At 35.1% G+C, this 27,811-nt stretch overlaps 1 protein-coding gene across 2 annotated transcripts in view; it reads right to left on the bottom strand.

Annotated features, from left to right (window-relative positions):
• Positions 1-1,461: 1,461 nt before the first annotated feature.
• LOC115441458 (protein limb expression 1 homolog) overlaps positions 1,462-27,811 on the bottom strand; it is a 31,712-nt gene continuing 5,362 nt past the window's right edge. For both annotated transcript variants that reach the window (XM_030166250.2, XM_030166252.2), the window contains exons 2-5: positions 10,700-10,890; positions 8,547-8,740; positions 6,546-6,746; positions 1,462-1,702 (exon numbers count right to left, since the gene is read on the bottom strand). In XM_030166250.2, the coding sequence (XP_030022110.1) occupies positions 1,525-1,702; positions 6,546-6,746; positions 8,547-8,740; positions 10,700-10,890 (764 nt within the window). In that variant the 3' untranslated portion in view covers positions 1,462-1,524. The remainder of the gene's footprint in view (positions 1,703-6,545; positions 6,747-8,546; positions 8,741-10,699; positions 10,891-27,811) is intronic.

Genomic DNA, 27,811 nt, shown 5'->3' with positions numbered 1-27,811 from the left:
ACAAGTTCGTCTGCGTGTATTTAGATCTTTCTCAACCTGTATCCCTCCCTTTACTCCTCCCTGTAAATCAGGACGTGTGTAACGCATGTAGCCCGTCTCTCCCGAGTGGCCGTCTGTCCCCGACGTACCCTATTAGACATATTATTTATTATACGAAAAGCTTAAGAAATATGTGTCAGTTACTTTAAATCCAATTATTGGTTTTCGTGCGATACGCGACCGAATATTGATTGAACAGTCAATAATGTCAGTTGTTTTACTTTCTGTTTGATACATACCTGTTTCTCGCGATATCATATTATATTTAAAAAAAAATAACGTTAAATGACCCAGGTCTACGATTTTAATATTAACGCTGCGATGAATTTTCTTAGAGTAATAGCGCATTGGGCGCGAAAATAAAAATTATTTTTAATGATATTTACGTTATTCGAAACTCCAACTTTTTTTTATTTCATATTTATGATTCAAGTAACTTTTAGTGATGTTATTCTTGTTAAGATAAATATGTGGTTTCATTTATTAACGCAATGTCAAAAAGACACTGTACATAGATAAGACATACATATAACTTAGGTTAAGTTTTCAAATATCATCGAGTTTCAAATTTCCCGTCTCTTAATCAGAATTATGTGTATCTCACTTAACAAATCGTAATATATTGTCTATTTATCTTATGAACGTCGAACTTGAACTATTAAGTTTAGAACATTGTGTGTTATAATATTCCCTAACTATTAGTTAATATTTGCTTACCTATATACCTTTTCATCAAGATATATGTTTGACATAAATTATGAACTCTTCTGAGACGTTTTTTATACTGATTTTTGACATATTTCGGTCACAGTGACTGTAAAAAAACTGGATAAGTATATCGAACACAGACTAAGGTACCCAATAGTAGTTTTTCTACACTTTGATGCGCTTTTACGTGAGTTTCTATTACTATTTTAGAAACGATTTGCCACCAGCTCGTCTTATGGTAAGCACCACGATCTCCCACATAACCCTTACAAATGTATAACAATTTGCAATTCAAAGCACTGCGTAAAATGTGCACCGTTAACCAAGTTTATAGGAGTTGCAGTGTTGACTGTAGCTTACTGTGGCAGAGGGACCGTATAACACGATTCCTACTGGCTTCCGTTTCGTAATTATGTTAAATCTAATTATTATTAAAACGAAATACACTAATGCATATTAGTATATGTTGTGACGAATTCCCTTTTGACAAATTTCACCCTTCGCCACTGAGCTTCATATTGTTTTTATCCCACTGAATGACGAGAGTGCTACCTCTAAACATTAACGTAGATAACTCTTACCTGGCAGCCGAAATGAACAATACCCTAGTACCAATAGACTCAGAAAGCTAGTATTAAGATAGGTCAGGTCTTGGACAGGATGGTTGTCATGTGAGGTTAAATAGAAAAAAAGGTTTTAAATAAAACACCATTACTCTTACGCTATAACTATACTTAAATAACAATAGTGGCGGGTGTGTGGGTGTGTGTGGTGAGATCACTGCGGCTGGTGTGGCGGCGGCGGCGCGAGGCGCAGCGCCATCTGCAGGATGTCGCGTTTCTCCTTGGGGAAGCGCAGCTCGCGCGCCGCCAGCCGCGCTTGGCGAAGCTCCCGCTCCGCGCGCGCCAGCTCCACGCGCAGCACGCCGCCGCCAGCGGCGCCGGCTTCGCGCTCTCTGCGTACAAACATAACACGTCACAACATATATACACATAGATAGCGGCACCAGTCGTCGGCATAGACGAAGAATGTAAAGGGCAAGCAATGCAAACACCCAATGTACAACAGTAGATCGACCCGTCCGAATCTAACAGTGAACAAGCATCGACGTCGCGCGGGACGTTAAATCGACAATCGCGGGTGTGCTCACGACTCGTGCCGCAAATGTATTCGCTAATAAATAGTACTGATCAAGCTTTAGAACCAGGTATATTATGCGTCACAATCGTAATCGGGAATATCATTATCAGTAAGCTACCGCTTCGGAGAGCGTCGATTCTATTGCTGTCACCATATTGCCAAAATTAGCCGTCTTGTTTAATTATACAATGGCCCTGACACTCTAATCGTTAGAAAAGAGTGTCATAAAGCCACTATATTTCTATTTGCTGGTGGTAGAATATTTTTATATCTATCCTCATAGCGAACATAGTACACAAGGTGTTAAAACCCGCCATAATGACCCACGTACGTGTGTCGCGTTTCGGGATCAGCCTGTGTACATCCGGTTCCAACAGGCCGACATAATTGTGTCGACTGCAGAGGGTAATCATTTCTCGTCGAAGTGGGGTACCCCACTCCACTTACTATCAGATGCAGAGGACACTTGGCTGTGCTCGTATAAAAACAAGTAGACTTCTTTTTCATTACACACATATATAAGCTTTTACTAGCTTCAACATTCTACCGACATGTATCGCTGATTCCATGTAATTTTCGATTTTATTTAGTCCAACAATCAATCAGACAGGAGACGAAATTATAACAAACGTGCCACAATATTTGACACCTAAGATCTAATTTACAGTCGCCCTCGATATCGGAGCAACTGGCGTCTGCCTTCGGTGCTAATGGGTCGTTTCCTTATAACCCGCTAAGTTAGTAAATACATCTTTACTTATTTCTATTCCTGAGATGACAATTATAGCCTGTAGCAGTCGTACTCTAACTTTTTTTTATATTACGAAGGCATTTTAGTCATGGTGCCTTGGAATACAATGACCACCTTAAGTGTCTAATCATTGACGTATATTCTATAGACACGAACGTCCATATAAGTTTTTGGTTTTGTCCATATTTGTTCATCTGGAGTTAGAACCAAAGTTCGCTGCAGCGCTAAAACATCAATCGTCGTCTAACCAAACTTTTTAAACATGCAGTGCTAAAGCGCTTTAAATAGAGAATAGTAAAAAGGCAACCAATACCGGATTGCAGTACTTCAGTTAAACACAGTGAGTGGTTGGAACGCCAAATCTAGTACTTAGTACATACATATCGATGTGTATACTAAAATTAAAATTTAATGTTTTGTTTACATTAAGGTATATTCTATAGTATATATTCGTCCATATAAACTATTCGTTCAAAATCTGATCCAAAATGGCAACCAAAACGTCACTGTTATAACCTATTTATTAACCCGGCGAGCGTGTGGCGGGGTATGTCATACCCCCCATGTTAATTACTGGCGTATATTTTTTGTGCCTGACTTTCAAACTTATAGTCTCTTTGAGTAGCTGGAGTTACAGGGTTGCGAAAGGTAATAGTGGTGTGATCACAGTGTCGCGGCAACCTGAATTCGAGTTACACGCTTGCAAACTGAGTTCGGGTACGTGATACCCTGCCTCATAGCTGGTGTGACAAAAACTAAAATTGCTTTTTCTGCTATTTTAACTTATTTTCTTTGTTTAATTGTAGATTTTAATAGAAAATAGATGTTGAAAATAGAAAAAAACAACTTCGGTCCATGATAGAAGATGTACTTACTAGAACAGGGTTTCGCAAACTTTTATTTAGTGCGGACCACTAATGCCACCTTATGCGACATTTTTGCGACCAAAGTCGTAATGTTTGGGTTGATGTTGTTCAGTTGGATTCTTAAATTTGTTTTTACTAGCAGTTTACTTCTGTATTTATTTTTTAGATATACAAGAGTGCAAAAGCGTGCACTTTATAGTTTTTCTTTTAACTTTTATTTTACTTGCGAATCCCACTAAATGGACCGATTTCATCCGTAACTTAGGCTTGGGTTTAGTTTACGAACACCTGAAGATGTGAAATGACAAAAAATATATATTCCGATTTATATACGTCAGAGAATTTCTTCCCAGATCAACGAATCACTTTCATCGACTCAAAATGTTCCTGGTCATTTTATTAGATGTAGAGATTACCCCAACAAAAATAATCATAAGACAAAATACTCATGAACAAGCTTAGGTAAGGCAATTAGTGTGGAGCATGCAACGTTTTTTTGCAAAAACTGCACAGATTTTATCTCCAGTTCCTAAGATGTTCCTAAATTTTTTTATGATATTTTTTTAGTTTATAAAGAAAATTATTTCATATTCTATCATACGATTAAGTTTTTTATCATAAAACTGGTTTTACTTTAGTTCCTTTTAGTTTTTAAGAGACTGAAAGTGTTTGTTTGAAATTAAAAGTGACTTATTTCCATCGAGGTAAAAAAATAAAATTGATAAAATGGCGCGATTGTTTTATTTCCAATGCGTTATGATGGTATTGTCTTATTATACTAAAAAATAAATAGTATAATACTTCTTCAGAAACAAGTTTTATAGCCAATTTTTTTAAGGGGTATGTCATACCCTGCCTCATACTCCTTGTTACATTTTTTCACCACACGCTCGCCGGGTTAACTTGAACAAGAATAATTTTACTTATTTGAGTAATATTTTTTATTCAAATCCAGGTTTACACTTAGACTCGAGTTTTTATAGCATGACAACCACTCCGTACACAACCACAAGCTATCAATATTGACCATACTAGTCAGTTTGATTGGATATCAGTTCAAATCATTCGAACACAGTGAATGTTCGGAACGCCAAATCTAGTACGTAGCACATACTATATCAATGTTTGTTTTTAAATTAATAATTACGATTAACAATGACTGCCTTAGGCTTGAAGTTGTATTACGGTATGACTGCAGTGCTGAGGTCTCGGGTTCGATACCCGCCAGTAATCAAACCAACCACCTACTTATCAACAGGATAATTTGGTAGGATAAATACCTCACTGGACTTCAGTACTCAACATCTCACAGATAGCAATGAAGAGGCAAGTTGTTACCGGGAATATTGCTAATGTGGAAATTGCGTGTTTCAAGTTATAACTCGTTTATATCTTCATCTCATTATACTCTTCATTTTACAATAAGGAGCACTAGCATAATACATAAAGTTCTTTTTGGATTTTCTTCTTTATAAATAAAACTAGCGACCCGCCCCGGCTTCGCACGGGTGCAATGCTGATACTAAATACACTACAGAAAAACTGTGAACGTTGTATATAAAAACATACCGGCCCGCTCTGGCTTCGCACGGGTATAAAATAACAAAATAACATTTCTCCACTATTTAATGGATGTTATTATACATATAAACCTTCCTCTTGAATCACTCTATCTATTAAAAAAAACCGCATCAAAATCCGTTGCGTAGTTTTAAAGATTTAAGCATACAAAGGGACAGGGACAGAGAAAGCGACTTTGTTTTATACTATGTAGTGATGATGATAATATACACCAGTTGTTCCCGGAACTTGCTTTGTGGTAATATTTACCTCGGTACGGCGGAACCAAAAGTAAATATTTTCGCAATCCACGTATAATATCTTTTATCATCTATGCTAATATTGAAGTCTGAAGTTTGTTTGTTTTTTTAAACACGCTAACCGCAAGAAGTGCTAAAGCGATTTTGAAAATTGTTCACCACTAGAAAGTTACATTACTCCTGCTACTGCTGCTTTTACCATGGGAAAAACTTTTTCACGCGGGCGGAGTTGCAGGCAAATACTAGTTTAAAATAAACTGTTACCATCCTGCTAAGTGCAGATCCAATCACATAAGCTATATTAATATCATCCCCGTATTATATACTGCCCCACTAGGTACGGGCCTCCTCTACCACTAACAGGAATTAAGCCTTATTCGACCACGCTGGCCTGTTTTTATGTGTCCAAAAAAGACTCTATTACAAATGTAATAAAACTTAGGCTAACTATAATTTATTCGCATCAGTTTCTCATTTCAGGTCCATAAATAAAGTTATGGAAGATTGATAACAGTTGCTGAACTCTCCGGGGTAATCTCGAAGGCAAATGCTTTTATGAATTTATTTTTTATCAGATTGTTTAATGTTTGTTGGATATTAATGAGATATTTAATATTATCTAGATTAAACTCATAAAATAAGGAGGTACAAATTAAAAATTCTTTAAGATAATCTTTATTTTAGTTGTAACGTTTGCTCGCGGTTCCGCCCGTATGATAAAAGTTTTCCGGTATAAAATTTCAGATTATATTTTCCGGCATAAAGAGCAAACTATAGCACTCACGAGAAATTCAGATTCCCATTACTGAAAAATTCGAAATTGGTTTAGTAATTTCTGATATTAGGACAATATTTCCACACGAGCAAAAATTTTATATTAGTTCACCAAAGTACTTACTTATCGCACAAAGCATAATACATTCAGAAGTGTCAAATTAATCTTGAAATCAATTACACCCTCATAATTGTAACTACTGCTAGCCAATAAAAATAACAGATATATACATATTATGTATATAACAAAAACTAAGGACCGGCACAAAAAAAATCTAAAAATTTAAAAAACAATATTTTTTACTTTAAATATTATAAATACCTAGTAATGTTTTAACCCCAACGTCTTTGCGTAGGTGAATCAATAAGAAGTCTGTTGCTTACCCCGATCTGGAGTTCGTTTATAACAGATAAAGGAGGTTCTAAAAATAAAATAGAAAAGCATACCTGGCGGCCCACTCCACAGCCATCTGCTCGCGCATGGCGTCATCCAGCGCACGCGCAGAGTAATGCGCCACTACCTCCTGCCGTGAGCACTGTCTCTCCCTCAACTCCCGCAGGGATCCATTCCAGTGTAGCAACTGGAACACCGTCATCAACTCCTGGAACTCCAGCATCGTGCGACCCTTGTTCGCTTCTAGCATAAACCTGCCGACAATGAGTTAATGTCTGTTTGAGGTAGGAGAACTTAAAATAGATTGATTTGAAGATTGTTTTGCCTAATTGATTTATGAAGCTTGATTTTGTCTGTTTAAAATGATGGCAATATTATATGAGATGGAGTGAGTGAAATTCATGTAAATAAAAAATAATAACTGCGTATTTATACCGTGTCCCAATTCGCTTTTTCTAAATATTAGTTTTGAAGCTAGTGTAGTAATTGATCATTATGAGACAATGTTTTAAGTATCTGGATGGCCCAGTACTATACAATATAAAGTAGCCGCATGAGTTATAGAGACTTTCCCACCTTCAAACCCAGCACTACAATTCCTGTAAGCCAGGATCTGCAGTGGCACGCATTTAATAACACCGAGCGGTGAAGTCCGACGAGTTTCAGGGAACACTATTATCTTTATCCCGCAACGAAATTAATCAAATAAAGAGATGGAATTGGAAATATTAGCGAAAAGAATTAATACTATGATCTGTTCTTTTTACCAGCTAATAAAATGTTGCTAGTACTTCACTAATTGTATGTAAGATACCTAAAGAAACAACTCCGTTTGTTCCAAAGGTCCGTACAACTGATGGATCGATAGAAAGAAATTAATTAAGATAATAGGTAAGTTATTAATAGAGAAGTACGAAGATGTATTGGATATTAAATACACGTTACATCGCCAGGCAGCCAATATTAATATCTAGACGTCGATATTGGTACGTCAGCCTCCGGCCTTACAATGGACGCTGCTGGAAATCAATCACCTGAACTCTGGAGGTATAAAGCTTAGCATGAAAATGTTTTTATACAATTACTAATTTTATAGAGTATATCGTTTGGTTCATGGTAAGCTCATGGCTATAAATAATGCTACTATTCTTTATAAAGCATTGTAATGCAATGGTCACCCTAAGATTTTTCTTATTAAATACACACTAATGCGTAGTGGAGAATAAGATATTGTAGTATTTTTTTATAGTAACGATACAAGCTCAATATATCGCCACGTAAGTTGGTTCACCTATTAGCCAATGTTTAGTTAATTTGTTATCTATTCCTTATCTTTACTTTTAAGTATGATTATAAACTACGGCTGCATCACGTCAGGGTATCCAGAACCATTCGAAATACTTTTTGCTTTAACAACGCCATTCTACAAATTATATTATCGCGCTGCATTCACCATTGAGATGACAGTCACGTGGCATCAGAAGCTTTACATTTATTATTCCAGTATCGCTTGTTCACTAAGAGCAAGATGCAACTTACTTTCGCTCTAAGGACAATATTAGGTAAAACGCTGTCAAATTAAGAACAGCATCTTAAGATAGGCGCTTTAATAAACCCATATTAACCTCAACTCAAATGATATCTTAAGTATGTGACAGTTTTATCAGCAATCATATTTATCAAACAGCGCCAACTAAGCTAAAACACAATTTAAAATACTACTTAAGCTTTGGTTATCAAATAGTTCATTACATTAAAGGTCTACTTGAGATCCTACCCAAAGATGAGATTGGTTTGTAAATATGACTCTTACAGCCATATAAGGCGGCCTTAAATAGCTGTCAAACTTTAAGCAGGGTTTGTGAATACCATTTTTATCAATAAGTGGACCTTAATACTTCGTCGCCTTAAATTTAAGGTTAGAAGATAAGTAACGTTTCAGTATATCAATTTCAAGGATAACAAATGCTTAAATCCGTAAGGCCATCTTAAATATTTAACTAGCGCTTGAGTAATGGGGGGTTAGTATTCTATGAAAGTAATGTTAGAGTTACCTGAAGGCCGCGATGCCCGCGCTAGGGTCCTGGTGGTGGCTGCCAGCGTCTCCCGCGAACGAGGCGCGCGCCTCCGCCACAGCCTTCTCGATGAAGTGCTCCGATATCCGCCGTGACTCGTGCTCGTTGAACACGCTGTTCATGAGCGCTATCTTCGCAGCGCTGCGTCTCGCCTCTGCCTTTGTAGGACAGTTCTGGGCAAAGCCATTGTTCAGTTCAGTTCGGTTAGCCGGCTTAGGAATGGAAGTTTCATAGGGTTGGTTTTGTGTGATTAGTAGCATTGAAATGATAATTTTGTGTTAGATAGACCGATATATCCTGATATAATAAAGTATTATGATAATTTAGGTTTTATGCAAGGATTGTGGTTTTTAGTTCTGTCTTTATTTTCTACGTATAGAGCTAGCCAGTTTTCTCTACATCAGCTGTTATGAATTAACATTTTCGTTGATACGTTGTACGTCGATCGTATATTGTTCTATTAATTTAAAATTTAATACTTCAATCCTCATAAAAAATCAAATACTAATAATGTCCTACAATAGTAACCATTCTATATTTTCGTCCAATATGTTTTAGTTACATTTGAATGAAAACATAGAAGGTCATATCGGAAATATTAACTTCAATTTGGGACCTGATGGGAAAAATCCATTAGGGGAGCCTCCCCCGCGCACGCAGCCCCCGCCCCTCTCAGTACGTGACATCGCAGATTAATTACTAATAATATTTTGTCACCGGCACTCTACCGCCAACTTACGGCACTTAGACGATATTAATCGAGCCCTCCGAAACGTTACCACTATCTATCAGGTATTTTGGGACGATGTAGAGATTTGAAATAATTTATGGCGGATAAATTATCATTCATTAATGTAGAGTAATCTGCTATGCATTTTACAATACATACATATCATCAGTAGCGAAGGATGGAATTTTCCGAAAAGGGTACAATTTATAGGTACAAATAATATGTATAGCTGAGGTCTGCAAATTATATTTTGATTTCACATCAGTTACGAAAGGAAGCCGGCAGGAATCTGGTTATATAGACCATTCGTCACTGCATTTTATCTATGAAGGTTTAAAAAAATATATTAAACTTTATTTCTATGTGGTAAGTGTGATTGTAACTCTACAACACTAGATTTTATAGAGTACCTTAATTTTATATTTTTTATAGTAAACTTTATTTCTACGTGAGTAGATTCTGATATGGATTATACAGCGTACCTATATATTTTGGAAGTAAGAAACTCGAAACCAAAATTGAAAACTAAAAATGTTGCAGAATCTATTTGTATTTCAATATTTTCGTGATACATATTCTAATCATAAATCTTGAAAACAGGATCACACTCTGTACGCGACAGTGGCTTGATATATGTTGCCCTACACAAAGGATATGCAAGTTATGGCCCATTAGTCGCCGTGCAGACGATATCAACTCTCGCGCGAGACGCAACACGAAAGGGGGGTGTTAATTTTCTTAAAATTTACTATTAAAATGAGAATCGCTTCAAAAGTTATTAATCGAATTCATGAAACTGTCGAATTCACTGTATAATTTAATAATTAAGTTGAATCTATAGTAATTATTCTGTGCAATACTATTATACTCGATATTATTATTGTTTTATTCAATTGTTTTCAGTATATAATAGACAAAAGGGCGCAATAAACAAACAAAACATGGAAAACAATACTACAGCTGGATCTCACAAATGCAACGTATAGGGGCCCTATTCCATCTAAGGGGCCATGTCCGTCTTTTTTCAATTACGAACGTTTTAATTGGACAGTTTTGATAGCTATATAGGTAAAAAATCCCCGTTTTACCTATACGACTATGGAAGCTATCTTTCGATTAGAAAAAGTGTAATTACAAAAACACTATCAGTGTCGAAGGATCCATATAACCTGATTCCTGTCGGCTTTCCTTTCGTTATTATGTAAAATCAAATTATTATTAGAACGATTTTCAGATCGCGTTATGGAAATTAGTACCTAAGTATATGTTGTGTGGGGTTCCTTTCGGAAAATTTCGCTCTTCGCCACTTCTATATATAAATAATAAGTAGTAATCTAAAGAAACTTAACTCTTAAGGCGAGAGCATTAGAGATAAACCCATCCATATTCTGACAAATGATACCTGAAAACTGCCGAAACACGCTCCGCCGGGCAGCGTGACGTAGCACACGTAGGGCGGGCACGCGGCGGGCACCGACTCGTAGATGACGAGCGCGCCGCCGCCGCCCGCCGCGCCTCCGCCCCGCGCCGCCTTCACCTGCCAGAACTCCTGCAGCGCCTCTACCACATTCACCGTCGACAGCACGTTGTCAGCTGAACAATCATTTATTTTACTTTAACAACTAACAGTCACACAAACATATTTTACAATTATAAGGTCTCTTAGAATGTTTATATTGAGAATATTGCCATAATAAATAATAATGGAATATGCAATTGAAACTATATACCTGAAATTAAAAGAAGAGTATGACAGTCCTAACCCATACATTATAATGTATTTGATAAGCGTTAAAAATCACTCAAATACTTAAAATTAACCGCCTAAGTTTAATAGGTTGTATGAAGGCTATCATAGACTATAGTAGAGTCGAAGCGCATTGAATGGAATCATATGTGGCGGTATGCATTGTTGTTTAATAATATGACAAGGTTCAGTTGACAACTGATCTATTTTTAATTTATTGTAATCTAAATACTACAACATGCGTGATGATTTCGGCGCCCCGACGCGTTAATGTAAGTTTCATAGTAAATAAATGTATTGAAATCGAAATACCTCGATTCGACTCAGCGTGCGTGGTCCACGTTAATCATTCGAATATCAAACGATTGGACAAATGTTACTTTTTTTTGAATTTACTAATGATATAAATCATGGTTTGTATTTGAAAAAGCGGCGATAGCCTAGTTGGTGGTGGAACGGACTGCCGAGACGAATGTCCGCAGGTTCAAATCCCAAGGGCACACACTTCTGACTTTTGTAAATATGTGTGTATTCTTTGTGAATTATCGCTTGCTTTAACGGTGAAGGAAAACATCGTGAGGAAACCTGCATACCTGAGAAATTCTCTATAGGAATTTTCGAGGGTGTGTGAAGTCTACCAACCCGCACTAGGCCAGCGTGGTGGACTAAGGCCTAATCCCTCTCAGTAGTAGAGGAGGCCCGTGCTCAACAGCGGGACAGTATATAATACAAGGCTGATAATATTATTATTATACGGTTTGTATTCTATATCTCATAGGGGTATCGAAGGAGGGGCGAGGTTCGTTATTTGATAATTTGATACGTGGCTACCCCCCCCCCCTCCACCTTCTAATAAACGATATAGGGATAGGAAAAAAATCGACCCCTCCTCCCTCATAAATGTTGTTGGTATTGGAAAAAATTGCTTGAATATTGAAACTATTTTACAAGCTAGGTTTAACAACAGGTTGTGTTAATCCGCTGCGGGAAATGGCAGTTTGATAGGCATTGTTGGCGTGTATGTATACATTTATTGAACTTTCATTCGGTTTTCGAGAGTCTATGATACAGCTTGTTTTAAAGTATTTTTTATGCAGAAGTCTTATTACGTAGTAATTTAATTAGATGTCATGAGTTTATTGTATTTAGGTGTTTAGCTTTGATTTTAATCATCTTTTTTTTAATACTGAAAACCATTCAGAAGGAAGCAGAATTAAATTCTAGTTAAAATAATACCAGCAAATATATTTAATTACGAAATTCCACCTAAATTTAAATTAATCATCTGATACACAAGGATATACCGCAACTGAAAATGGACGCCGCCGACCTTTACGTCCATCAACGGAAATATCACAAAAAAATCCGATTTCCTTTTTTAAGCATTGAATTCAAAATTTATGGTTTCACCTGAAACTCACCCGTGGCCGAAATAAAATAGGCGCCATATTAAATTTCCATAGCGATCTCTCGACTATGCTCGGATAGCTTCTGCATTAAATATAACATTGTAATTTCCTTTAAGACATTACCCAAATAATTATACAGTTGTATCAAAAAAAATTCAAGTAGTTAGGAAATCCCCAAGTACACTAACAACTTAAGTTCATACTATTACTAGGTCGTTAAAACTGTACATGAAATTAACAGCTAGAAATAAATGAAAAATATTGATCTATAAACGTATAAATCCGCACTATACGCGATATACCTAACTAACGTCAGTCGCAAAAGTTCAATCACATAATTCCATACAAAATGCACATTTTACGTCTATCGCAATATTTACATACAAAAATTTGAAAATGGAATTCTGTCAGCGTCAGTCACGCCGTACCGTAGCCAGGCTCTATGTGGTTCAACGTTTTTAAATTTAAAATTGGAACGGTGAGCTCATTTCAATCAGTTTTATTGCTATAATCCTCTTTAGATCATCGCTGCGAATTTGTGTTGGCCAATTACAACCGGTAACTTTTTCATTGGCAATTTGTTTTTTTTTTAATTTTGTTATGACTAATCCCTTTATTTATTGTCGCTTATTTGGAATATATCTTGATTATGGCACACAGAATGTACCGCCGTTTTTCAAAGGTATATAAATCCTATGGGACTTGACAGAATATGTTCTGTCTCCTAATTCGATATTTAAAACTATCAATAAACGTTTTTAATTAAAGGCAAAAATTTCACATTACAACACATTTCTGACAAAATAACATTCCTTGAATGTCACATTTCATAATGATTTATCGAGATCCAAAAGCAATCTCCTAAGAGCTTTGTTACGTGATTTATGCGTTTCATAAGCACTTTCAGATAGCTTATTGCTTAGTTTGTCCCATCGCTTTTAATATATAACATTATTATGAAGGACAGTGTTTGCAATAAATCCTTTAACAGTGAAAGTCAGACTAGCGCTCAAAACTAATCCAAATTATTTCTGCCATAATACATGCGTAAAAGTATATCGTCCCCACTTTAAAGTATGATAGTTCAGAAGGATAACAAGCAAACAACGCAGCAAGCAATAGAGGTGCTTATTTTATTTGAGGTACACTTCGATATACTAGGGAACATTCTTTGTCAATGAAATATCTCACAAAATATTTGATTACTTACAATGATTGCTTACTTTGTATTTCGCAATAACTACTGTTTCTTAATTGAGGAGTAACTTTGCCAAAATTACAAAGCACACCCAACGGTAAGCATGATGCAGTGTACCAACCGTCGTGGACACCTCTTGATGATCATTAGAACTATACCGAACTGCTTAATTGCTTCTTCACGCTTCAGTTAAACTATCGTATATTGCAGGAACAGTTAAGACGTAACTAAATGATGCGGCAAAGGTTCGAAATGTCGTATTTAGTTCGTAAAAGGTTACAAACTACGGCGTACTGCTGTTTAATGATCTTTAAACACCCCTTTATCACAGAATTGATAGGAATAAGCACTGGTAATAAATACTTTATAAAGTTTATAACCAATATAGTAAGGTGTGTATCTATAATTTTTTTTATTGTTTCGAATGACGAGGCGATCTGGCCGTTTACCTGGTGGTAAGTGATACGACCACCTAAAAGCACCATCCAACACCTTGAATTACAAAGTATTGTTTGGTATTCCACTGCGCTCGTCATCCTGAGACATGAGATGTTAAGTCTTATTATGTGCAGTAGCTACACTAGCTACAATGTCCTTCAAATCGGAACACAACAGTGACTACACACTGCTATTTGGCGGAAGAATTAGACATTGTGGTGGTACCTGCCATACGGACTATCACATATGAGAGACCTACCACCAGTAAATATTGGGCAAAGTCACAATCCTGGGTTAATCTTGTCCAAACGAATTTCTCTCTTTCCAATCGAAAACGAACACTTAATCTATCACTGATTTAAATCCTGTGCAGTCTTAGTACGCGGCCACTAGATTAATGAGACGGATTTTTAACCTCTATCTTTAAATTAAGAGGATCTGTAACGGTCAACTCGACTATGAGACTTCACAGCGCTGCATCGCTCAGTCTTAATGTGTGCTGGCCATTAGATTTAAGTTTTAATACAGGGTCATTTTGACATCGCGTTACTAAATGAAAATACATACTTACCAACTTAGAAATAACACTTTACAATAAGTTACTTCAACCGTAGATGTAAACTAAAAAAGTGTGAGCTTCAAACAAAATAAGGCATTTAAATTTTACGCGCCCTAATGCCGCTACTACTTCTCTAAGAGAATTCGTCGCAGCGGCAACGTCATACTTTTAGTCAGAATACACTCACGCACTCGCCATATTTGCAATAAACTACAAAATGGTAAATAAAATCAGAAAATTAAATCCAGGATTTTTAGTGAAAGTATTCGTTATTAATGGATGATTTTTTGGCACAATGTCAACAAATATGAAGATGAGTATGCGGTTTCATTTAGTAACGCAATGTCAAAATGACCCTGTATATTAAAGCCAAATGATAATATCAATGTTATTTCTAAATCGATTGTTCCTTCATCAAATTATATATCCTAGACATTGACTTGAACTATGACCAATCGTCTAATATTAATACGCGTTTAGAACAATTAAACATAACTGTTTTATTACAAGATACACACAATTATGATTTTTTAACAGTTGAAGCGTTCTCACGAGAACTCTTCGTTATAATGTATATAGAAAGTGGTGAGAAATTCTGGAGAAATTGTATGCGAACGGAAATAGTTACGGTTTGACAAACAGATAAATTATGTATAATTAGAAGCGATTGAGTTACATAATTTATTGAAATAAAATTATTTCGAGGACTTGGTAGCCTTCGTAACATCAGAAAAAAATTATAATATAAAAAAAAAACAGGATAAAATTCGCAATTTTTTTTATTAAACATAAGAAATCATTATACGTAAGTTATTGTTAGGTTATTTGCGACAGCACTACACAAATTTATGCAAAATTAATTTATAGTTATACAAGTAGAGGTAATACAAGACAATCTATTTGCGATTATAATTGATTACCATAATATATAATAATAACTATAAGCAGAAAGATTTCTCATTTCGAAACGGGTGTGGGAAGATTCCTCACATTAAACTTACAAAAAACATACCTAATTGCAGAATATATCTATATATATAAAAATGAATTGCTGTTCGTTAGTCTCGCTAAAACTCGAGAACGGCTGAACGGATTTATCTTATCTTGGTCTTGAATTATTCGTGGAGGTCTAGGGAAGGTTTAAAAGGTGAGAAAAATTCGAATAATTGCCGGGAAAATCCTCAAAACAGCATTTTTCTATTTCCCATACAAACGTTTTCTAAATAAAATGGAGAGTCAATTTGTAATTTATTACCGCTGCATAAAGTTCAAATTCGCGTGCGCGTTGGAGGATCTAATATCGCGTTCTGAAACTCAACAAAAGTAAAAGTGAATCGCGAACGCGACAAAATTGCATAGTCTCAAAATACATAGTACATAAATAGTGGTCGGCTTCGAGAAACTCAATTTTAGCTAACTTCAGTTGTTAATCTATATACTTCTATATACTATTATATAAAGCTGAAGAGTTTGTTTGTTTGTTTGTTTGTTTGAACGCGCTAATCTCAGGAACTACCGGTCCAAACCGAAAAATTCTTTTTACGTTGGATAGCCCTTTGTTCGTGGAGTGCTATAGGCTATATATCATCACGCTATACCCAATAGGAGCGGGGCAGTAATGGCTAATCTCAGGAACTACCGGTCCAAACTGAAAAATTCTTTTTGCGTTGGATAGCCCTTTGTTCGTGGAGTGCTATAGGCTATATATCATCACGCTATACCCAATACGAGCGGAGCAGTAATGGCTAATCTCAGGAACTACCGGTCCAAACTGAAAAATTCTTTTTGCGTTGGGTAGCTCTTTGTTCGTGAAATGCTATAGAGTATATATCATCACGCTATACCCAATAGGAGCGGAGCAGTAATGGCTAATCTCAGGAACTACCGGTCCAAACTGAAAAACTCTTTTTGCGTTGGATAGCCCTTTGTTCATGGAGTGCTATAGGCTATATATCATCACGCTATACCCAATAGGAGCGGAGCAGTAATGGCTAATCTCAGGAAATACCGGTCCAAACTGAAAAAATCTTTTTGCGTTGGATAGCCCTTTGTTCGTGGAGTGCTATAGGCTATATATCATCACGCTATGACCAATAGGAGCGGAGCAGTAAAGAAACATGTTGCAAATACGGGGAAAATTATTAGTTTTGAGAGCTTGCGTTGCCTGCGCTGCGTAAACGGTTAAAGTTATGCAACAATGATGTATGACGGGATCGTTCCTCTTAAAAAGTTCTAAAAAATATATTATAAAACAAAGTCCTCCGCTGCATCTGTCTGCCTGAACGTGTTAAACTCAAAAACTACCCAACATATTAAGATGAAATTTGGTATGGAGACAGTTTGAGACCCTGGGAAGAACATAGGCTCCCGGGAAACTATTACTTTTATAACGGAAAACTTTAGCCTGAAAAACTTTATAACGCGGGCGGAGCCGCGGGCAAAAGCTAGTAATGAATAAAAATATCAATAATTGTCGATTCGCTTTAACAAATTATTTTCAATATTTGAAATCATTTTTAAACCAGCCAGCGGTCTGTAAAAATCAAGCGCTGTCTCAAAATAATATAAAATAACACAAGTCGACAAAAAAAATTTTTTTTTTTTTGTTTCTGTTCTAATGCTTGAATTCTGATTCCAAACATCGAAAAACACTCCGATATCTATTTTTAACCCTTAAAGTTTGCTTTTGTCTGATTTATGTTGATAAGTACGTTTTGAAGATTTTAAATGATGCTTATGAGGAATAGGCGGTAGCATTTTGATCATTTTAATTGCAAATTGTGAATTATGTCTGAACGGCAGTAGTGAGTGTTTACTAGTCTATTACTATTTAAAAAAAAGTATATTTGAATTGTAACAACCGACTTTTATGTGGTACTTGGTTAGAAAATGGCACCAAGAAAGTGTAAACAGAATGTTGATTAATTCTGTTTTATTTGCGGTGAATTTATTAAAGTAAGAAGTAAGAAATTTGCTTCGGCAACGATTTTGAAGCATTGCGAAGCCTATGACGCTTATTATAATCTTAAAATACGGAATCAAAATAAGAAATGGGTGCCTCACGGTGCTTGTGTTAATTTCAAATTGGAAAATATAATGTGAAAGTGAAACCAATAGTAGAGCCTAAATAAATATTGATGCTACCGTTACATATCAAGTTAGGGCTAATGAAGCAATTTCTGTAAGCTCTAGATCATAATTCTGAAGCTATTGAATATTTAAAGAGATTTTTTCCCAAATTATCTGAAGCTAAAGTTAAAACTGGTATTTTCGTTGGACCACAAATAAAATAAATAATGAGCAGCGATGATTTCATAAAATTCCTTATTGCTCACGAAAAATAATCCTGGAAGCGTCTGAAAGCAGTAGTCAATTGTTTTTTTGAAAATCACAGAGTCGACAATTATGAAAAGTTCATTGAAACTATGCTTGAAAGTTTTAAATTGATGGGATGCAGAATGTCCCATAAACTCCATATGCTACATGCTCACCTGGACAAATTTAAAGATAATATGGGTGCCTATTCAGAGGAGCAGGGAGAACGTTTTTACCAAGATGTAATGGACTTTGAACGATATTACCAAGAGCAGTACAACGAGAGTATGATGGGAGATTACATTTGGGGATTAATACGCACACGAACATAAAAGATCCATTAAAAAAAAAACATTTTTGAACATGATTTTTTGTTATTTTCTATTTGTTTGCTATTATTAGTCATAATTCTTGTATAAAAAAGACTTTGATGTTCAATAAAAACTTTTTTTATCGTAATTTTAAATAAAATTACAGAGGTGGTATAAAAATTTGTATGTATTTTTTTAAACTTAGTAAAATTGCTCTAGTTTCTACAAAAGCAAACTTTGATCGGAACAGTTATTTTTTTTATTTATTTGTAACATAGGAGAAACCAAAATTTCGCTTTCAGGAGCCAGACTCAAAAATCGTGTTGACCGCTGTAATTTATTTATCACGCAGGCGAATAGTGTTTCACTTACAATACGTCAAAATAATTTATAATAATAAATATTATTATAATTTTTAAAAACACTTAAGATCACTTATAACTACGGACATTTAAAATAATATAGCCAACCTCTTCCCCATAAGTGCGATAAACCCTTCTCAAGCAAATTACCCTTTAGACTTGAGCAAGAACTTAGAAAGTACAATAAATATTTTTTGCAAACTGCATTACGAGACCCAGAAGTCGCTTGGATGATGTAACAAGAAGATAAAACATTGCCAAAGAAACCATTGCAAAACATAGAACCGCTTAACATTGCCAAGGTAAGAAATGCTTGCATTAATGTTATCCAAGTTAATTTTTACAACGAATTTGGAAGTAACACGAGTTTCTTGCATTATTCAGAAACCTCTGGTGTGGAGCTAGACTGTGCAAAATTTTACTATTCATAAGAACCTTCAAAGCAGACATGAATAAAAATATTTTGACTTTGCCTTTGAAATGTTACCCGTGCGGTACAGTCGCCTAGAATATTTTTTAATATCCTTAGTAACCTTACTTAGTTGTGATAATATTCTGCGTGTTTTTGTTAGTTTGTTTTTTAGGTATAGAGCAATTTTTGTATAGATGAAGGTTGTATGAATGGAGAATGATAAATAAAAAACAGACGCCTTTAAGAATTTTCTAGAAAAAAATTTCACGTCATCAGAACCCTTTGTAAAAGTTATTATATATCCAAATACTTGTCATTTTGTTATTAATCTTCATAAATATGTTAGCATTATAATAAATTTCATAATTTTTGCCTGGGTTATGAATTTTGAAAATTTGTCTTATATCCTGAGTGGGCTGAGTTATTCCATAGAAAACAAAGTCCGGTGCTAAGATATCTTTCTAAAATCGTTAACGCTAATATAAAACACCAAAAATATATAGCAATGACATATCCTATCAATAAATCTATCGCTATAATTTGTTCTCATAAATAACGTCAAAACGAAGGTAGAAAGATATTTTGTCTACGGCCCCAAATACGTTATATTCTAAAATACACAGCGTTAATATTGCTGCTGACTGTACCAACTTATTTAAAACAAACTCAGTTTTTACAGTACGTAAGCTTCTTTTCATAATTAAACTTTTGTATATATTTCGCGTGTCCAGTATTCTGTCCAGTGAATTCATTTTAAAACCATTGCTTCTTTACACTTATCTGGTAACAGAGAATAAACTGAAAGTCTTGGTTCTCATTTCCGCATTAGAATGTGTTCATAACACAAAAATATGCCGTCTCTTTCTTTTAAGGAAGATAAAGGTCTTACACTCATACGCTACCAATAATGTTAAAGGCTATTCAATGGCGGGTAAAATTACTTTCTATCTATCTATACTTATAATAAATCTGTAGAGAGGTCAATTCTGTACATGAAATATATTTCCAAAATAACTATCAGGGGGTGATTAGGGATCGATACTGATGCCAAAAATGCAATTTGTAAAATTTTTGTCTGTCTGTCTGTCTGTCTGTCCGTCTGTCTGTCTGTCTGTCTGTCTGTCTGTCTGTCTGTCTGTCTGTCTGTATAACCGTTATAGAAACAAAAACTACTCGACGGATTTTAACGAAACTTGGTACAATTATTTGTCATACTCCTGTGCTGGTTATAGTATACTTTTCATCACGCTACAATTAATAGGAGCAGAGCAGTGAAGGGAAATGTTGGGAAAACGGGAGAAGTTACTCCATTTTTAAGCTTCCGTCGCGTGTGCTACCTTAATGGTTAAAGCTACACAGAAATCATGTATGACGGAAATGTTCTCCTTAAAATTATGTAAAAAATATCCCACGACAGCATACGTCTATCTTTTATGGTTGACTCACAATAACACGTGTAACTCCCGATAGCTTAGCAGTTCGAAGCTTTCTTATTATATTTGTCTACTCTTACGTTTATAACACTCTCAGTCATCCCTAATTAAAAAAGTTAACATTATTAAATATGCCATAAATAGAATCATAGAAATCGGTATAGAAACACCAAAGTTATGCATGATATGCTAATAATAAGCCATCACGCGTGAATACTGAATCCCATCATCAGACCCTGACCGGACAATCGGACCACCTGCATACCACCATACATTAAAAAAACATCCCGACAAATTGAGCACCTCCTCCATTTTTGAAGTCCGAAATCCACGCGGGCGAAGCTGCGGGCGGAAGCTAGTTTAAAATATTTGTTTTAAGGTTATAATGTTCCTAGATGACGAACGCGAATACGTATCATTAGCAGATCTTTATATATTAAAGTTACTCCATTATTACCATGGTTTCTACATTTTCCACAATTACGTTTAGGACCTAGGAATTTTCTCGTCTTGTGAAATGTTCTAATTCACCAAACTACAACACTATGCGAGCACAGTAACATGTCGCGTGTTCCTAATACTTAACATTACATTTACCGCTTCCCGCAACGTGGAAAAGCAGACATTTTAAGATAATTAAGTGCTTAAATAACAGTCTGGAATGAAATATAAGTGGTTTACAGCACTGCAATCCCGCTGTTTACCTTCCATTAACGTTTGGAAACGAATGCCGGCGCTACCTAATGTGCCTTGTTTTATTTTGGCTTAAAAATTATGCTGCCTACTTAGCACTTCGTACTAATGGTTTCTATATTTTAATAACCCGTTTTTTAGGGCTAGGCAGAGATATAACGCATATACGCTAGCCAAGTTGGGAGTATGTGAGCATGGAAGAATACAAGGCCTTACTTAAGTGATGATGGCTCGTGACATATAAATATCGACAGGTTTCCTGAAGCTTGGTGGTAGGTCTCTCATATGTGAGAGTCCGCCTGGGTAGGTACCATCGCAATGTCTATTTCTGCCGCCTAACAGCATTATGTAGTCACTGTTGGGTTCCGGTTTGAATGACATTGTAGCCAGTGTAACTTCTGGACATAACAAGACTTAATATCTCATGTCTTAAGAAGGTGAGCGCAGTAGTATACCAAACAATACTTTGTAATTCAAGGTGTTGGATGGTCATTCTACTGTGTATGGGTGGTCGTATCGCTTACCATCAGGTGAACAGAAAGTTCTTCATCATTCATAGCATTAGAAAAGCCACATCATAACACATTCTGGCGCCTAGTGGCTATGTCAAATCTAAGAGCACCTAACCCGCTTGTTGATAAAACTTTACCTAACCTTTACTCGTTTTTAAAAATCTTTATAAGGCTATCAATTGGAACCAAAATAGTCCCTAATGGCCAATAATCGAAGTGTATATCCAGTAGGCTATTTTAAACGACTAATCGGCTCCTAAAGAGGTTCAATAAAAACACCACACAATCGGGCAGGCGTGCAAATTATAAGGGCGTTCGTGGGAAACGCGGTTACTATAAATAGACCTGTTTAACGTCTGGCCAGCGTCTGACGGGCGGATCATTTGTTTTTTTATATTACACGCGCATTCGTCATGTCGCTTCTGAGATATGCTTGGAGTCGAGTTTCTTGGAAGTCACGTGATCATAGTTTATTCGAAATTTAAAAGATATCCTTTTAAATACGGGTTTGTGTCGCTAGATGTCATTATGTTAGTGATGTGTCTATAACAATGGATATAAAAATGTGATATTTTTTTTAACATTATATTTTTTATTATGCAGACCGACGATAAAATATCAATAATAAAAAGAACAACTAACATGAACATAAAGTTATGATCCTATAGTAAAAACTGTCTAATTTTTCGATTATGAATTTTAGGAGCTACATAACAAGACCCATTTTAACTTAAAAACACCTTGCAATTTAAAAATTGTCCTCTCACATTAACCTTTAGAAGGAAACTCTATATCCTCGTAAGTCACAAAGTAATAAATTGCATATATTTATACAACGAAACTTGATTGTGCAGGGGATGAGTCACACAGCACATAACTCCTCACAATCGGGCAAGTTTGCGGTCGCGTGGCTAAAAATAGCTAAGGCGAGTTCAGATGCAATTTATTGACAACGGTGTCGTCGCTTCTACAGGCTTTATTGAGCCTAAGGTGTTATTATAATGGTCTTTCACATGGGGTTTTAATACAAGTTCACGTCTTGATCCCAAATAGGATAGGCTGTAATGCAAATAGGGGTCTCCGAAGCGTATTAGTTAGCTTCAGAATTGAGAAGATTTTTAATATATAAAATAATATTACATCAATTTTGAATACCCCATGAATCTAGTACCACACGGCTTTGAAAGGTTAAAGTATATACTGTCACTAGTAACCAGACTAATAGCCTCATATTTTAGTCTCTAAGTTTTGTTCGTGCAATAATTTGTAATTCTAAAATATCTAGTTTAACTAACATGTTTTTTGTGGTTCAGACTATCACGAATGTAAGTTACTGAACTCGTTCGTCTCGAGGTCGTATATTAGTCGTAGTTATAGTATATATACTGTTTCAACTATTAGTTTACTGATATGTTGCTTGTAATTTTTTCTATTTATTAGCCCATTTATACACTAGGTATCATCTGGAACTTCGGTAGCACTAAAATCTTTACTCGACATAAAAGCCCAAAGCTACTCAAAGATAATTCCTACAAGTTAAAAAATCCGAAACGTCACAGTAGTCAAAAAAATTACAAACGAACTTACTAAATTTACTTATCATCATATAAGGTCTTTGCTAGTCAACTGCTGAACAATGGCCTCGCCTAAAAATTTTTAGTTCAATCTATTGGAAGCAGCCTGGATCTAGCGAGTTCTTGCGATCTTTACCAGGTCTTTTGTCCACTTTGTATAGAACTCAGTTCAATTTTAGCTTGTATAATATAAAATAGACATCCCCTCCCCCACACCTCGGTTCCCAGATACCTCCTAACTTTCCTCAAGGCCCCTGCAGTCACTAAGCTTTTTTTTTTTACCGACTAAGAACCTACGGTGTTCCCATCCTTTGCCTATGTGCCTAGGTCCAAGATCCGGTGGCATTGAGACCTAGGCAGGCTGCAGTCACTAAGCTGAGGTATTTTAGTATTCTACTCGCAGGTTTTCCCCTGGTATTGACTGTGGGATCTAAAAATATGGATAAAATACACAATTTCATTTCTATACATTCTATTTATATCTTTAAATGCCACGAAAATAATCGCAAGTGTTTCCCTAATCGACTTGGATAAATCGTACAACACTAAGGCTAAGTGCAGTCGATTACAAAGAGTTATAACTATAATTAGTGTGAACGGGCGACGCGACTGCAATTTAATCGTACTCATTGTGCCGGCAATAACGACCGCCAGGCACTGTTTTGTTTATGACAAGCAGTTTTACCCCAATGGGGTAAGGATATAAGGAAAGGAATTTGGTATCCTCCAGAGACAAATGTAGACCTCTATTTATGCATGCTTTAATAACTTAATAATATCATTATAATTTATTTATAAAAAGAAACATCGTTACTATAAGAGAAAAATTACTAAATTATGTATGGTAGACAACATGAAACTAATTTGTTATGGTATATAAAGTAAAGGTCAAACATTATCTGTGTAAAAACGATTTTGATGAGACCCGAGATAAATTTAAGCAGGATATTAAGCCCTAATTTAAATATTTATGCGAAGGTTATTTTGTTTATCTAAATTATTTTTATATTCGGATATGTTCGGCTCATTTTGCTACCCTACGTAGATACATCGGAGACAAATACTTCATGTTGCAATCACATTTGAATATAGTGACATCTCGCGGCACAGGCTTTAAACACTTTTTTTTTAATAGTCTTTAATTCTGCCTATAAGTCCATTATCGATGTACACGTACTCGTAAAACGTATAAAAAACTTCAAATTAATATGCAAACTCGAGTTTATTTGCATATGCACGTCCTCTCATTAATCCTTACATGTAAAACGCAGGTGCTAGCCGGATAATTCTGCGTACATACGACGTTAATTTATTTATCAATCTTGTCTTATTATTTATATCGTGTCGGCTTTACCAACGCAAAGTAAATCAATAAATAATCGCTTAAAGAAATCGATTCTAGTTTGTAAAGGGTAGACACAAGCAGGATATTATTTATTATTGATTTAAACGCCATCTATTATTTACAACCCCGAGTTCTTGTAATTAATAAAGTTTAACAAATGTTATATGGCCTTAAATAACGGTATATTCAACAAGAACATTTATTATAATTATTTCATTATAATAAAGCACTTACTGATAATAAATAATTTAAAGAGACAAATTGTCGTAGTGATTATTCCGAGTGTTTAACCATTTTAAGAAAATTATTGATAAGGGTTCATACTTCATTTATTATATGAGTGTTTATTATTTTGCAGAAGTCTAGAAATTGAACAAGGTTTTTGTTTTGTTACTGGTATTTTTAAATCCATCATTACCACCCTTTTTAGACCGAATCCAAACGAGGATGGTTTATCAATTCATCATATTTTTTTTATGTTTATTCTGCGATAATTTATTAACCCATAAATTCTTTTTGAGTTCGATTTTATGTAGCTTCGAAATGATTTTATTTTAATTGTGTAGGTATAGGAAGTTGAACTTTGAAAATGCAGCAGGGAATTCCTCAAAATTAAATAGAATGAGACTAAATCTTATTGTATAAGGTTCAATTAGATATACCTTATAAATAAAAAAAATGGGAAAATAAAAAAATTTCAACACAAGAAAAACCGACTCCAAAAATCGTTACAGTACAAAAAGTAATTAAACCGTACACACACAAATAATATTACTTATTATGAGTTATTCAACATATTTCATAGTCATTTGATCAAGTCTCAAATTTTTAGCTTCAATGTCACTTGAAATTCAAAAGACTTGTTCCAAGAAACAGTAACTGGAAACGGTCGCGTCTGCGCATTGGGAGGTAAATAAAAACTGCAACATTGTCCGTCCGGTTGCAGGTTGCAACGCGGTAACGGCACAGAGTAATAACAGTAAACCACGTTCGTGCTACAAATTAGCAAAATTTAGGATACAGTTTACACTGGACTTCAGTATGAGGTTGCGATTTTTTTGTTTTAAATAGTTTGAGTATTAGTGTTTTGTTTTAAATGGTTCAAGGATTATTGATTAATTCAATTAAAGAAACTAAAATTGCCTGCTTGCCTGTCCCAGAAAATTAAAGATCTTAGCTAGTAATATAATCTTGACATGATTGGTCGAATGGTAATAATAGCTATAGGATACTTTGTTCGATGGTAATAATTCAAAAAGTGACAACAAAGTTCATGAAATGTCGAAATATGCGTAAACATATTGACTGCATCGGTGGTGCGTTATTATCTTACAAGGTACAAGTGCGACCACTGCGCTGAAGGGGTTCGAACCGGGCCGGGCCAAAATAATAGTGACTGGGTTTCTCCATCTTAAAAAAAATACTCAGTCGAAGTTCGGAGTCAGGAAGTTGGCGGTGTGATACCCTCGTGCCTCGAAAAGTACGGAAAGCCGTTTGAGATTGGCCGCCGTGACCGAAATTCGGCTAGCAGTAATTTATGCTTTAAACAGAAGTAAATTTGACCCCTATAATAGCCGTACTAAGGAAATATTACATTAGTCTCTACCAATCTTTCCTGTGATAAATGTCTGAGTTACATTAATATTATTTATGTATTATAGAAATCTACAGCATACTAAGATTATATATAATAGATATTATCAATAAGGATTATAGTTAAATACAGAGATTACTGCTTGTTAGCAAATGTTAAATTTTTTGTGTCTCCATCGCAGGCGGAAAAAAACTTGACCCAAATTAGGTCATTGATCTGTTACATGTGGATACTATTATCTTAATCCTTCGTCTGTTAATAAAAGGAAAAAATTATGAACGATTTTTTTTTTAATTATTATTTTTATTAATTATTTAATCTAGAAATCCTTCAGGTAGGGATTCAGCATTGGTCTTTCTGTGTCTTATGACGATGCTTTTAACCTAGGTGTTACTCGTCGTTTGGCCCGCGTGATAAGCCTATCCCTCTACTAAAATATCTAAACAGCTGTAACAATACAAAGGGAGCCATCAGTACGACACCAGCGCCATCTATTTAACATTTATCTATTTAACAAATCACATCCAAATCCCTGCAACTGTTTCTGAGTTTACTTCTAACAAACATCTAAACATTTTCACAAGCATTTATAATATAAGTAAGAAGTAAAATAAGATTGTTTTTTTAACAATTTATTTCCATTTACTAGTGCTTAGATGTTCTCAGAATATGCACGAATTCAGATGATAAATATTTTTTTATGAATTCTCATAGTTTACCTACTTCTTTTCTAAAATAAAACACCAACTATTAAACTTTTGGGCTCATAAGCCTGAATATCCAAGGGTGAAGTTATTTTTACGAAATTTTATCCAAATAGGCCCAATAATTTCAGCGTTTAATTTAAAAATATATCCAAACAATTATACACATGTTCACATTTATGAGAAAGATAAATAGAGTAAAAAATTAATGAATTATACTTTTTTATTTCATGATCCTGATGAAAAAGCATGTTAACACATCAAATAAACCATCAAAAGCACATTTACTACATAAAACGTATTTCGATTTACTTTTCACATTTTGTACGTCCTAAAAGAATTTTTTATTAATATTTGGAGCTTTGAAACTTCCAATATTTGGGTTTTATGAAGGAAAAACACGCAAAAGATATTTTTTTCTCAATAGAAATATAATCGCCTCTATATATTAAACATTACGTAGGTATTTTCATATCGTCAAATAGAATTTAAACCAATAAAAGATCGAATCGAAATACTTTGGGCATTCTTAATGTAGTACCATTCTAATAAAACATAAAGCAATCTATTTGATTTCTTCTAAAAAATGTTTTTTTTAAACTTTTATTCTTATAAAAATTATACGACTAGGTACGGTCTTCTCCTTGATGATTAACACGTTCTTCAGCATTACAAATATTATAACTGCGAATATTGTTCAAAATTTTTAGATAGCGCGCTGGTAGAACGCATCCTAGTTTAATGTATAGGCTTCTTCTAATCCGGTAGTTTTCTATCGTAGAAATGGATAAATATGAGGATTTTTCTATCTGTTTTGTTAGATGGCACTATTGTCATAGAGATAGTGTTTTTCGATACAGTAATTTTTGGACTTTTTAACAGGTTCTTTTTACGCGAACAAAATCGCA

Source organism: Manduca sexta, chromosome 25 (genome assembly GCF_014839805.1).
Source record: "Manduca sexta isolate Smith_Timp_Sample1 chromosome 25, JHU_Msex_v1.0, whole genome shotgun sequence".
Classification (NCBI taxonomy): domain Eukaryota; kingdom Metazoa; phylum Arthropoda; class Insecta; order Lepidoptera; family Sphingidae; genus Manduca; species Manduca sexta.
This window is presented reverse-complemented; position numbering and strand designations above follow the sequence as displayed.